This window comes from Musca autumnalis, unplaced genomic scaffold (genome assembly GCF_047663935.1).
Source record: "Musca autumnalis isolate F117 unplaced genomic scaffold, ASM4766393v1 scaffold_4, whole genome shotgun sequence".
Lineage (NCBI taxonomy): Eukaryota > Metazoa > Arthropoda > Insecta > Diptera > Muscidae > Musca > Musca autumnalis.
In genome coordinates, this window is record NW_027411977.1 from 248,792,730 (window position 1) to 248,807,084 (window position 14,355).

The 14,355-nt window shown below is 34.4% G+C and overlaps 1 protein-coding gene across 7 annotated transcripts in view; it reads left to right on the forward strand.

Annotated features, from left to right (window-relative positions):
* The window catches only part of Syn1 (Syntrophin-like 1), a 101,224-nt gene that overhangs the window by 11,316 nt on the left and 75,553 nt on the right, over positions 1-14,355 (forward strand). For 2 of the 7 annotated variants that reach the window (XM_073986355.1, XM_073986354.1), the window contains 3 exons: positions 10,358-10,431; positions 11,422-11,834; positions 11,900-12,155. In XM_073986355.1, coding sequence (XP_073842456.1) covers positions 11,602-11,834; positions 11,900-12,155 — 489 coding nt within the window. In that variant the 5' untranslated portion in view covers positions 10,358-10,431; positions 11,422-11,601. The remainder of the gene's footprint in view (positions 1-10,357; positions 10,432-11,421; positions 11,835-11,899; positions 12,156-14,355) is intronic. The other 5 variants (XM_073986357.1, XM_073986361.1, XM_073986356.1 and 2 more) reach the window with 4 other exon arrangements.

The window sequence follows — 14,355 nt, forward strand, 5'->3', positions numbered from 1 at the left end:
AGGGGCTTGGTAGAGGTCCGTATAGTATAAGAGGAACTCGATAGAGGTCCGTATAGTATAGAAGGAGCCCGGTAGAGGTCCGTATAGTACACATGGAGCTTGGTAAAGGTCCGTATAGTATAAGAGGAGCTCGATAGAGGTCCGTATAGTATAGGAGGAGCTATATAGAGGTCAGTATAGTAAAGGAGGAGCTCAATAGAGGTCCGTATAGTATAGAAGGAGCTCGGTAGTGGTCCGTATAGTACACATGGAGTTTGGTAGAGATCCGTATAGTATAAGAGGAGCTCAATAGAGGTACGTATAGTATAGGAGGAGCTCAATAGAGGTATGTATAGGATAGGAGGGGCTCGTTAGATATCCTTATAGTATAGGAGGAGCTCGATAGAAGTCCTCAAAGTATAGGAGGAGATCGAATAGAGGTCCGTATAGTACAGGAAGAGCTCGATAGAGGTCCGTATAGTATAGGAGGAGCTCAATAGAGGTACGTATAGTATAGGAAGAGCTCGATAGAGGTCCGTATAGTATAGGAGGAGCTCAATAGTGGTACGTATAGTATAGGAGGAGCTCGAATATAGGTATAGTATAGGAGGAGCCCGATAAAGGTCCGTATAGTATAGGAGAGGCTCGTTACAGATCTTTTTAGTATAGGAGGAGCTCGATAGAGGTCCTTATAGTATAGGAGGAGCTCGATAGAGGTCCGTATAATATAGGAGGAGATTGATAGAGGTCCGTATAGTACACAAGGAGCTTGGTAGAGGTCCGTACAGTAAAAGAGGAACTCGATAGAGGTCCTTATAGTATAGGGGAAGCTCGAATAGAGGTCCGTATAGTTTGGGAGGAGCTCGAATAGAGGTCCGTATAGTATAAGGGGTGCTCGATAGAGGTCCTTTTAATATATGAGAACCTCAATAGAGATCCGTATAGTATGGGAGGGGCTTGTTAGAGATCCGTATAGTATAGGAGGAGCTAAACAGAGGTACGTATAGTATAGGAGGAGCTTGATAGAGGTCCGTATAGTATAAGAGAAGGTGGATAGAGGTCCTTATAATATATGAGAAGCTCAATAGAGGTCCGTATAGTATAGGAGGGGCTCGATAGAGGTCCTTGTAATATATGACAAGCTCAATAGAGGTCCGTATAGTATAGGAGGGGCTCGTTAGAGTTCCGTATAGTATAGGAGGAGCTCGATAGAGGTCCGAATAGTATAGGAGGGGATCGTTAGAGATCCTTATAGAATAGGAGGAGCTCGATAGAGGTCCATACAGTATAGGAGGAGCTCAATAGAGGTCCGTATAGTATAGGAGGAGCTTAATAGAGGGCAGTATAGTATGGAAGGAGCTCAATAGAGGTCCGTATATTATGGGAGGAGCTCGATAGAAGTCCAAGTATAGAAGAATTCGATAGGAGTCCCTTTAGTAAAGGAGGAGCTCAATAGAAGTATATATAGTATATGAAAAGATGGGTAGTGTTCCGCACATTATTTGAATAGCTTAGAATAACTCGATAGTTTAGAAAAGGCTCGATAGTGGTTCGTTTACTGTAGGAGGACCTCCGTATATTATAGAAGGAACTCGAAAGCGGTCCGTGTAGTACACCAGGAGATCCTTATAGCATAGGAAATGTTTGATAGAGGTCCGTATATTATAGAATGAACTTGATAGAGATTTGTAAGGTATAGGAGAAACTCGATAAAGGTCCGTATATCATAGGATGTTACATATATAGGGTGATCGCTTGATATAAGAGGAGTTAGACGTAAGTTCAACTCGATTATCTTCCATATAGTTAAGTGGTGCTCGATAGAGGTCCCTAGATAAATAGGTCAATAGATACACCATTTGTATAGAATTAGTTCCATATAGCTCTACACATTGTATGTCAGTTCGACTTAGGTCCGTATTATTTCGGATGATCTCCATAGAAGTGCGAATAGACCTCGTCAGAGGTTCTTATATCTTTAAGATATGCTTCCAATTTGTTAACCGTTGAAAACCGGATATTCCAAATAACACCAATTTTGATTGGAAAAAAGTGATCCCTACAACCGCAATACACACGAATTTGCCTTATTTTAATTTATATTGGCTTCATCTATACTTATAAAAGAGTTCAGTAATGATGACTCACTGACTCACTGATTCACTGACTCACTGATTCACTGACTCACTGACTGACTGATAATCAACGCCCAGACTAAACGGCTAAAGCTAGAATCTTGAAATTTTGGGTGAGGGTCACTCTTGGTCCGAAGGTGTCAGATAAGGCTGGATTTTTGGAAATTCGAACTAGAACTGTACTAAAAGTACTAAAAGGTACTAAATATGGTACCCTTTGTATTAGGCAAACGCGAAGAGCTAGAATTCTGAAATTTGGAATGAGGTTCACTGATGGTGAGTTAGAAAGGTGTACCAAATGGTTTTTGAAAATTCGAACTATAAGTGTACGAAAAGTACTAAAAGTTACTAAATTTAGTACTATTTGGTATTACGTGAACGGATAGAGCTAAAATCTTGAAATTTGGAATGCAAATCAAGGTTAGAAAGATGAGTTGATACAAGGAGGTGGTTTTGAAAATGTGCACTCATGTGTACGAATAGTACTAAATGGTACTAAATTTGGTACAATTTGAATTAGGGCGAACCGATAAAGTTGGTATTCTGAAATTTGTGAATTACTATTACTGTTGGAGTGTAGGTTAGAGATATGGAGGTAGTTTTCGAAGTTCGTACATATGGGTACGAAAGGTACTAAATAGTACCAAATAAGGTGCAATTTGGATTTGGGGGAACGGATGGAGCTGGAATCCTGAAATTTAGAATTAGGATTACTGTCGGGGTGTAGGATAGAAGTATTTTGGAAATTCGTACTTTTGGGTACGAAAAGTACTAAATGGTACCAAATTTGGTACAATATGAATTTAAGTGATCGGATAGAGCTGGAATAGTGAAATTTGGAATTAAGATTACTATTGGAGTGTGGGATTGGGATACTTTTGGAAATTCGTACTTATGGCAACGAAAAATACTAAATGGTACCAAATTTTGTACAGTTTGGATTTGGGTGATCAGATACATTTGGAATCCTGAAATTCGAAAGTAAGGTTACTTTTGGAGTGTTGGATAGAAGTAGGTTTGGAAATTCGGACCTATGGGAACAAAAAGTACTAAATGGTACTAAATTTGGTACAATTTGGAATACGGTGATCTGATGCAGCTGTAATTCTGAAATTTGGAATTAAGATTACTGTTCGCGTGTAGGATTGATGTAGTTGTGGATATTGGTACTCTTGGGTACGAATAGCACTAAATAGTACCAAATTTGGTACAATTTGGATTTGGGTGAACGGATATAGCTGAAATTCCGAGATTTGGAATAAGGAGTACTATTGGAGTGTGGATAGATAAAGTTTTGGAAATTTTTAGTTATGGGTAGGAAAAGTACTAAATAGTACTAAATTTGGTACAATTTAGATTTCAAGGATGGGATACATTTGGAATCGTGAAATTCGGAATTAAAATTGTTGTTGGAGTGTTGATAGAGGTAGGTTTGGAAATTCGTACTTTGGATACGAATAGTACTAAATGGTACCAAATTTGGATTTGAGTTATCGGATGTATCTGGAATTCTGAAATTCGGAATTAATCTTATTGTTTGAACATAGCACTGAGGTAGTTTTGAAAATTTGTACTTATGTGTACGAAAAGTACTAAATGGTACCAAATCTGGTACAATTTGGATTTGGGTGAACGGTGAACTGGAATCCAGAGATTCGGAATAAGGATTACTGTTGGTGTGTATGATGGATGAAGTTTTTGAAATTTTTAGTTTTATGGGTACGAAAAGTACTAAATGGTACCAAATTTTAATTTATGTGATTGGATACATTTGGAATCCTGAAATTCGGAATTACGATTACTGATGGAGTGTTGAAAGAGGAAGGTTTGGAAGTACTTACTTTGGATACGAAAAGTACTAAATGGTATCAAATTTGGTACAATTTGGATTACTGTGATCGGATGCAGCTGTAATCCTGAAATTTGGAATTAAGATTACTGTTGGCGTGTAGGATTGAGGTAGTTGTAGAAATTCGTACTCATGGGTACGAAAATACTAAATGGTACCAAATTTGGTACAGTTTGCATTTGGGTGAACGGATATAGCTGGAAACCCGAGATTTGGAATAACGAGTACTGTTTGAGTGTAGGATTGATAAAGTTTTGGAAATTTGTAGTTATGGGTAGGAAAAGTACTAAATAGTACTAAATTTGGTACAATTTGGATTTCAGTGATAGGATACATTTGGAATCGTGAAATTCGGAATTAAAATTGATGTTGAAGTGTTGATAGAGGTAGGTTTAGAAATTCGTACTATGGATACGAATAGACCTAAATGGAACCAAATTTGGATTTGAGTTATCGTTTGAACATAGGACTGAGGTAGTTTTGAAAATTTGTACTTATGGGTACGAAAAGTACTAAATGATACTAAATTTGGTACAATTTGGATTTTGGTGATCTGATGTAGCTGCCATCCCCAATTTTGAATTTAAAATACCTGTTGAATTGTAGGATTGATAAAATTTTGGAAATTTTTAGTTATGGGTAGGAAAAGTACTAAATAGTACTAAATTTGGTACAATTTGGATTTGAGCGAACGGATAGAGTTGGAATCAAGAAATTTGGAATTAAGATTATTGTTGGAGTGTAGGATTGAGATATAGAAGTAGTTTTTGAAATTCGTACTTATGAGTGCGAAAAGTACTAAATTTGGTACAATTTGGATTTGAGCAAACGGCTAGAGCTGTAATCTTGAAGTTTGGAATTAAGATTACTGTTGGGGTGTAGGATTGATGAAGTTTTGGAAATTCGTACTTATATGTACGAAAAGTACTAAACGGTACTAAATTTGGTACAACTTGGATTTGAGCGAACGGGTAGAGCTGGAATCAAGAAATTTGGATTAATATTACTGTTGGAGTGTAGGATTGAGATATGCTACAACTTGGATTTGAGCGAACGGTTAGAGCTGGAATCTTGAATTTTGGAGTTAATATTAATGTTGGGGTTAGTTTTGGAAATGCGTACTTAGTTTTAGAAATGCGTACTTATGCTTACAAAAAGTACTACATTTTGTACAATTAGGATTTAGGTGAAATTATAGCGCTCGAATCCTAAAATGTGGAATTAGGTACACTTAGGGGTACGAAATGGTTCCATGTATGGTACAATTTTGTATTGGATGAACGGATAGATCTGGATTCGTGAGATTTGGAATTAAGATTAACGTCCGATTTAAGAAATATGTGCCATAAATATACGTAAAAAGTTGTAAATGGCACAGGATTTGGTACAATTTGTTATTGTGTAATGGGAATTTTGAAATAATAGGAGGAGGTTCGTATGTATATATTTACATGTAAAGTACTAAATAGTTCTATAATTGGGGAACAGATAGAGCTAGAAATGAGGATGGCGGTTGTTGGGTTAGGCCGTATTTGCGCTGAGAACCTCAATTAAAATATCTCAAAAAATGTGGATTACTCTTGATGTGTAGGCGTGACAAAAATCGAACTAAAGTGGTACGTATTAGTACACAAAATGTTTCCACCATTATCTATGCTTATAAAAGAGTTCAGTAATGATGACTCACTGATTCACTGACTCACTGACTCACTGACTGACTGACTGACTGATAATCAACGCCCAGACTAAACGGCTAAAGCTAGAATCTTGAAATTTTGGGTGAGGGTCACTCTTGGTTCGAAGGTGTCAGATAAGGCTGGATTTTTGGAAATTCGAACTAAAACTGTACTAAAAGTACTAAAAGGTACTAAATATGGTACCCTTTGTATTAGGCAAACGCGAAGAGCTAGAATTCTGAAATTTGGAATGAGGTTCACTGATGGTGAGTTAGAAAGGTGTACCAAATGGTTTTTGGAAATTCGAACTATAAGTGTACGAAAAGTACTAAAAGTTACTAAATTTAGTACTATTTGGTATTACGTGCACGGATAGAGCTAAAATCTTGAAATTAGGAATGCAAATCAAGGTTAGAAAGATGAGTTGATACAAGGAGGTGGTTTTGAAAATGTGCACTCATGTGTACGAGTAGTACTAAATGGTACTAAATTTGGTACAATTTGAATTAGGGCGAACCGATAAAGTTGGAATTCTGAAATTTGTGAATTACTATTACTGTTGGAGTGTAGGTTAGAGATATGGAGGTAGTTTTCGAAGTTCGTACATATGGGTACGAAAGGTACTAAATAGTACCAAATAAGGTGCAATTTGGATTTGGGGGAACGGATGGAGCTGGAATCCTGAAATTTAGAATTAGGATTACTGTCGGGGTGTAGGATAGAAGTATTTTGGAAATTCGTACTTTTGGGTACGAAAAGTACTAAATGGTACCAAATTTGGTACAATATGAATTTAAGTGATCGGATAGAGCTGGAATAGTGAAATTTGGAATTAAGATTACTATTGGAGTGTGGGATTGGGATACTTTTGGAAATTCGTACTTATGGCAACGAAAAATACTAAATGGTACCAAATTTTGTACAGTTTGGATTTGGGTGATCAGATACATTTGGAATCCTGAAATTCGAAAGTAAGATTACTTTTGGAGTGTTGGATAGAAGTAGGTTTGGAAATTCGGACCTATGGGAACAAAAAGTACTAAATGGTACTAAATTTGGTACAATTTGGAATACGGTGATCTGATGCAGCTGTAATTCTGAAATTTGGAATTAAGATTACTGTTCGCGTGTAGGATTGAGGTAGTTATGATATTGGTACTCTTGGGTACGAATAGCACTAAATAGTACCAAATTTGGTACAATTTGGATTTGGGTGAACGGATATAGCTGAAATTCCAAGATTTGGAATAAGGAGTACTATTGGAAATTTTTAGTTATGGGTAGGAAAAGTACTAAATAGTACTAAATTTGGTACAATTTAGATTTCAATGATGGGATACATTTGGAATCGTGAAATTCGGAATTAAAATTGTTGTTGGAGTGTTGATAGAGGTAGGTTTGGAAATTCGTAATTTGGATACGAATAGTACTAAATGGTACCAAATTTGGATTTGAGTTATCGGATGTATTTGGAATTCTGAAATTCCGAATTAAGCTTATTGTTTGAACATAGCACTGAGGTAGTTTTGAAAGTTTGTACTTATGTGTACGAAAAGTACTAAATGGTACCAAATCTGGTACAATTTGGATTTGGGTGAACGGTGAACTGGAATCCAGAGATTCGGAATAAGGATTACTGTTGGTGTGTAGGATTGATGAAGTTTTTGAAATTTTTAGTTTTATGGGTACGAAAAGTACTAAATGGTACCAAATTTTAATTTATGTAATCGGATACATTTGGAATCCTGAAATTCGGAATTACGATTACTGAAGGAGTGTTGAAAGAGGAAGGTTTGGAAGTACGTACTTTGGATACGAAAAGTACTAAATGGTATCAAATTTGGTACAATTTGGATTACTGTGATCGGATGCAGATGTAATCCTGAAATTTGGAATTAAGATTACTGTTGGCGTGTAGGATTGAGGTAGTTGTAGAAATTCGTACCCATGGGTACTAAAGTACTAAATGGTACCAAATTTGGTACAGTTTGCATTTGGGTGAACGGATATAGCTGGAAACCCGAGATTTGGAATAAGGAGTACTGTTTGAGTGTAGGATTGATAAAGTTTTGGAAATTTGTAGTTATGGGTAGGAAAAGTACTAAATAGTACTAAATTTGGTACAATTTGGATTTCAGTGATAGGATACATTTGGAATCGTGAAATTCGGAATTAAAATTGATGTTGAAGTGTTGATAGAGGTAGGTTTAGAAATTCGTACTATGGATACGAATAGACCTAAATGGAACCAAATTTGGATTTGAGTTATCGTTTGAACATAGGAATGAGGTAGTTTTGAAAATTTGTACTTATGGGTACGAAAAGTACTAAATGATACTAAATTTGGTACAATTTGGATTTTGGTGATCTGATGTAGCTGCCATCCCCAATTTTGAATTTAAAATACCTGTTGAATTGTAGGATTGATAAAATTTTGGAAATTTTTAGTTATGGGTAGGAAAAGTACTAAATAGTACTAAATTTGGTACAATTTGGATTTGAGCGAACGGATAGAGTTGGAATCAAGAAATTTGGAATTAAGATTATTGTTGGAGTGTAGGATTGAGATATAGAAGTAGTTTTTGAAATTCGTACTTATGAGTGCGAAAAGTACTAAATTTGGTACAATTTGGATTTGAGCAAACGGCTAGAGCTGGAATCTTGAAGTTTGGAATTAAGATTACTGTTGGGGTGTAGGATTGATGAAGTTTTGGAAATTCGTACTTATATGTACGAAAAGTACTAAACTGTCCTAAATTTGGTACAACTTGGATTTGAGCGAACGTGTAGAGCTGGAATCAAGAAATTTGGAATTAATATTACTGTTGGAGTGTAGGATTGAGATATGCTACAACTTGGATTTGAGCGAACGGTTAGAGCTGGAATCTTGAATTTTGGAGTTAATATTACTGTTGGGGTTAGTTTTGGAAATGCGTACTTAGTTTTAGAAATGCGTACTTATGCTTACAAAAAGTACTACATTTTGTACAATTAGGATTTAGGTGAAATTATAGCGCTCGAATCCTAAAATGTGGAATTAGGTACACTTAGGGGTACGAAATGGTTCCATGTATGGTACAATTTTGTATTGGATGAACGGATAGATCTGGATTCGTGAGATTTGGAATTAAGATTATTGTTATCATTTGCTTATAACGTCCGATTTAAGAAATATGTGCCATAAATATACGTAAAAAGTTGTAAATGGCACAGGATTTGGTACAATTTGTTATTGTGTAATGGGAATTTTGAAATAATAGGAGGAGGTTCGTATGTATATATTTACATGTAAAGTACTAAATAGTTCTATAATTGGGGGAACAGATAGAGCTAGAAATGAGGATGGCGGTTGTTGGGTTAGGCCGTATTTGCGCTGAGAACCTCAATTAAAATATCTCAAAAAATGTGGATTACTCTTGATGTGTAGGCGTGACAAAAATCGAACTAAAGTGGTACGTATTAGTACACAAAATGTTTCCACCATTCTATATTATATATTGTTCATTTGTTTTATATATTTAACGCATACGAAGTAGCGGGCACTTTGCTAGTTAAACTATAATTACCAAAATTTAGTAATGTTTGATTTTGTAGTTAGATATGTTTGCCTTCACTCCCCCATTTTTCCTTTTACCCTCGTATTCCTATTATACCTGACAACTATACCTTAGATCATTGCTCACAATCTATTGACAAAAGTAACTTGGTTGGTATCCTACCCCCCACACTATTAAAGTGACAAACATTAGAACGTGATTTGTGCTCACATCAAGCCATCACAGTATAAATATGTATATATGTATGTGTGTGGTAGATATCACCTTAAGCCTTTTTCATATTTACATTAACAACACCCACACAGACATACATACACACCGACATGCTTAATGTGTAGTTGCGTATACATACATACGTAATTTAGCACCGCGGGTAACAATTATTTTTTACACAAAAGGCAAAGTGTCTACGACGGAACCGTTGGAAGAAGCATGCATGGCACTTGCTTGCTTGCTTGGGCAATGTTAAGCCGGCAAGGACTGGTTCGTTTTTAATGGCAAAGTGTCTATGTGTGTGGATGAACATGTGTGTGTTTGGTTACTGTGCATGTTTATTGTTTAGCTTACGTTTAATGCAGAAACACGTTTAGAAGCTATTAGAAGTTAACATCCTCAACACCAAACAGTAAAGCTTGAATATTCCTTTGTGTTGTTGTTTTTGTTGTTTGTTTCATGTCGTCCTTGTGATTACTTTTCAGTCAGTCAGACTCCCCAGAGGGTTTTAAAGACAATCATAGAATTCCGGGTTGTCTTTCAATGTCTCTCCTCTACTCCTTCTCTCTCTCCCCCTTTTGGTAGAAAAAGTGGAAGTCATTGTCTTTGGTTGCCTGGACAAATGCTTAGATGCTTGGTGAGCGCTTACCATGGAGTCCTACAACAAAAGTCTAGAATAGGAAATACTTTAGTAAGAAATTTTCAGGCCTTAAATATTTCTACCAAAGTGTTTAAATTGAAAAGGTTGTGCAAAAAAAATTTAACTTTAATTATATTTAGTTATATTTAAAACTTTAGTTAAATTTAGATATTTTGTGAATTTTATGTTTAAATCTTTATACAAAAATAAGGAAAGCCAAATAAGAGTGTGAATAAAAAATATTTAAAAAATTATTAAAATATTTATGTTTCATTTATCATCTTCATTTTTTCTATTTCCCTTTTCAGTGACAAAAGAAACAATTTGATAACACTGTGCAACACTGGAAATGCAAACAACTTCTAATGGGCATTTTCTGAAAGTACATATTGAGACTACAAAAACCTTAATTGGGTTTTGTGTTCTTAGATCGGGTTTAGATTTTATGGCCTCATCTAAACCGACCTAAAATGAGCCTTTTTTCCTGTGATCGGACCTTAATCTCCGAAACTAATGAGAACTTTGCTTTGCAGTCTTCAGCAATATTGTAGCCCTAGAGTAGTAGAACTTATATGTCAAACAGATGAACTAGGAAAAGCTGCATGTAGCGGATCAAACTCGTTAAAATATTGAAAATTTACATAATTTTTGAAATTCTGGTCAGTAACAACTAAACTGTTTGAAGTTGAAACAAGTAACCATTTTAAAAATGTTCCAAATAATGTGACCATCAATTCTTCAGATCATTCTGAACCTCTAAAATTGTTATTTCACGTTGTTTAGGGGGTATTTCATAACATACCTTTTATAAAACTTATTTCAAACAATGTTCACACAGGCTGTTTATTCTCATGTTGGGGATTTTAATGAATTATTGAAATATTTACCAAATTGTTGTTGAAAAATGTGCTATGAACAAGACGATAGAGGCATTTTACAACAATAAAATGTTCTGAAGAGTTGTGTATTATATTCCAGAGAATATTTTCCCAAAAGGTAACATTAAAAAGAATTTAACATTTTAGGAGATACGCTGCGAAATATACACAAATTATAGAATTTTAAGATATATTGTAAAATTTAAGGCAATAAATGCAGTTTTTCGAGTTCACCATTCCTCCAAATATTTTCTTCTTGCTCTTATCTACAAGTTTGCTGCAGATGTCAAAACAAGATTCGTATTGGTTTCAGAGATACAGCCCCGATTGGTTTTAAACATTCGATTTTTAACCATGTTTAGATGAGGCCATAAAAACCGAACCCGATCTAAGAAAACAAAACCAAAATATGGTTTTTCCCTATTGGTCCTCTACTTTCATAAAATTCTGGACAGAAGTTGTTTGCACGCGATTGACTCAAAAATGTTGCACAGTGTAATTCAAACATCATACAAAACAAAGAAAAATTGAATTCAAACACAAGCAGAAAAAATAGCAAACACCAAGAACATTTTCAAAATGTCTGAACCACATCTCCTGGGGCTGTGAGTTAATAATTTGACACATAGCTGTGAGAAATTTTAACAACGGATCTCAAAAAACTGGAAGCCACAATGGTGGAATCTTCAAATTTGGGTAGGACGCTGAACAATCCACCAGTTCAGCCCCTACCCACACAATCACCCTCCGGTATGCGTTGTGGTACACTGGAGACAAGAGTTCGGGGAGCCTGGTATCGGGTATTGGTAACATTGGAAACAGATTATTTGGCCATAAGTTTAGATGAGACCTGTGAGAATGCAGGCAATGGTGGTGATCAGTCAACAACGTTAAATGGAACTTTGGGGTAAGTTGGAAGAGAGAAAATCTGTGTGAGTAACTTCGATTCTTGAAACTTATTCCACTTTCTAGAAGTAATCACAGTGGCCACAATGGTTCAATACCTTCATCGGCCTCCATGCAGGGCATGGGTGGCGGTGTTGTGGGTAGCGGTAGTGGTGTTGGCATTGGTGGTGGTACGTCAACAATAAATTCTACAACAACAACAGCAACTAGTAACGAATTGGATACAACAGACAATGGTGATCACATGCTGAACAATAACACATTGGACAATGGCATGGATATGTGCGATGTACCTGATCATGTGGCAAATCAAAAAAGACATGTAAGTAAATGAATGTGAAGAAGAATGAAATATGAAGTAATGAAATGAAATGTGGCAAAAAAATAGAAGTTCATTGGTGAACTTTTTCTATAGAAAAATGTTCATTGATTAACTTTTTTCTATAGAAAAATGTTTATTGGTGAACTTTTTCTATTGAAAAATGTTTATTGGTGAACTTTTTCTATAGTAAAATGTTCATTGGTGAACTTTTTCTATAGAATAATATTCATTGGTGAACTTTTTCTATAGAATAATATTCATTGGTGAACTTTTGTCATAGAAAAATACTCATTGGTGAAACTTTTTCTGTAGAAAAATGTTCATTGGTGAACTTTTTCTATAGAAACATTTTCGTTCATTGGTGAACTTTTTCTATAGAAACATTTTCGTTCATTGGTGAACTTTTTCTATAGAAAAAAGTTCATTGGTGAAATTTTTTTATAGAAAAATGTTCATTGGTGAACTTTTTCATTGGTGAACTTTTTCTATAGAATGATGTTCATTGGTGAAACTTTTCTATACAAAAATGGTAGTGAACATTGGTGAACTTTTTTACTGAAAATATTTATTGGCGAAATTTCTCTGTAGAGAAATGTTTACGGATGATTTTTCTATAGAAAAATGTTCGTTGGTGAACTGTTTCTATAGAAAAATGTTCGTTGGTGAACTTTTTCTATAGAAAAAATTTCGTTGGTGAACTTTTTCTATAGCAAAATGTTCATTGGTAAACTTTTCCAATAGAAAAATGTTCAGTGGGGATCATTATTGAACTTTTTCTATAGAAAAATGTTCATTAGTGAACTTTTTCTATAGAAAAATTTTCATTGGTGAAATTTTACAATAGAAAATATTCATTGGTGAACTTTTTCTATAGAAAGTTCATTGGTGAACTTTTTCTATAGAAAAATGTACATAGGTGAACTTTTTCTATAGAAAAATGTTCATATGTCAACTTATAGAACTCTATAGAAAAATGTTCATTGGTGAACTTTTTCTATAGAAAAATGTTCATTGGTGAACTTTTTCTATAGAAAAATGTTCATTGGTGAATTTTTCTATAGAAAAATGTTCATTGGTGAACTTTTTGTATAGAAAAATATTCATTGGTAAACTTTTTCTATAGAAAAATGTTCATTGGTGAACTTTTTCTATAGTAAAATGTTCATTGGTGAACTTTTTCTATATAACAATTTTCATTGGTGAACTTTTTCTATAGAAAAATATTCATTGGTGAAGTTTTTCTATAGAAACCTGTACATTGGTGAACTTTTTCCATAGAAAAATGTTCATTGGTGAGCCTTTTTTATAGTAAAATGTTCACTGGTGAACTTTTTCTATAGAAAATTTTCCATTTGTGAACTTTTTCTATAGCAAAATGTTCATTGGTGAACTTTTTGTATAGAATGATGGTGCACCTTTTCTATGGAAAAATGCTCATTGGTGAACTTTTTCTATAGAAAAATGTTCATTGGTGAACTTTTTCTATAGAAAAATGTTCATTGGTGAACTTTTTCTATAGAAACCTGTACATTGGTGAACTTTTTCCATAGAAAAATGTTCATTGGTGAGCCTTTTTTATAGTAAAATGTTCGTTGGTGAACTTTTTCTATTGAAAAATGTTCATTGGTGAACTTTTTCTATAGAAAAATGTTCATTGGTGATTTTTTTCTATAGAAAAATGTTTATTGGTGAACTTTTTCTATGGAAAAATGTTCATTGGTGTACTTTTTCTTTAGAAAAATGTTCATTGGTGAACTTTTTCTATAGAAAAATGTTCATTGATGAACTTTTTCTATAGAAACCTGTACATTGGTGAACTTTTTCCATAGAAAAATGTTCATTGGTGAGCCTTTTTTATAGTAAAATGTTCGTTGGTGAACTTTTTCTATTGAAAAATGTTCATTGGTGAACTTTTTCTATAGAAAAATGTTCATTGGTGATTTTTTTCTATAGAAAAATGTTTATTGATGAACTTTTTCTATGGAAAAATGTTCATTGGTGTACTTTTTCTTTAGAAAAATGTTCATTGGTGAACTTTTTCTATAGAAAAATGTTCATTGGTGAACTTTTTCTATAGAAAAATGTTCATTGATGAACTTTTTCTATAGAAAAATGTTCATTGGTGAACTTTTTCTATAAAAAATGTTCATTGGTGCACTTTTTCTATAGAAAATGTTCATTAGAGAATTTTTCTATAGAA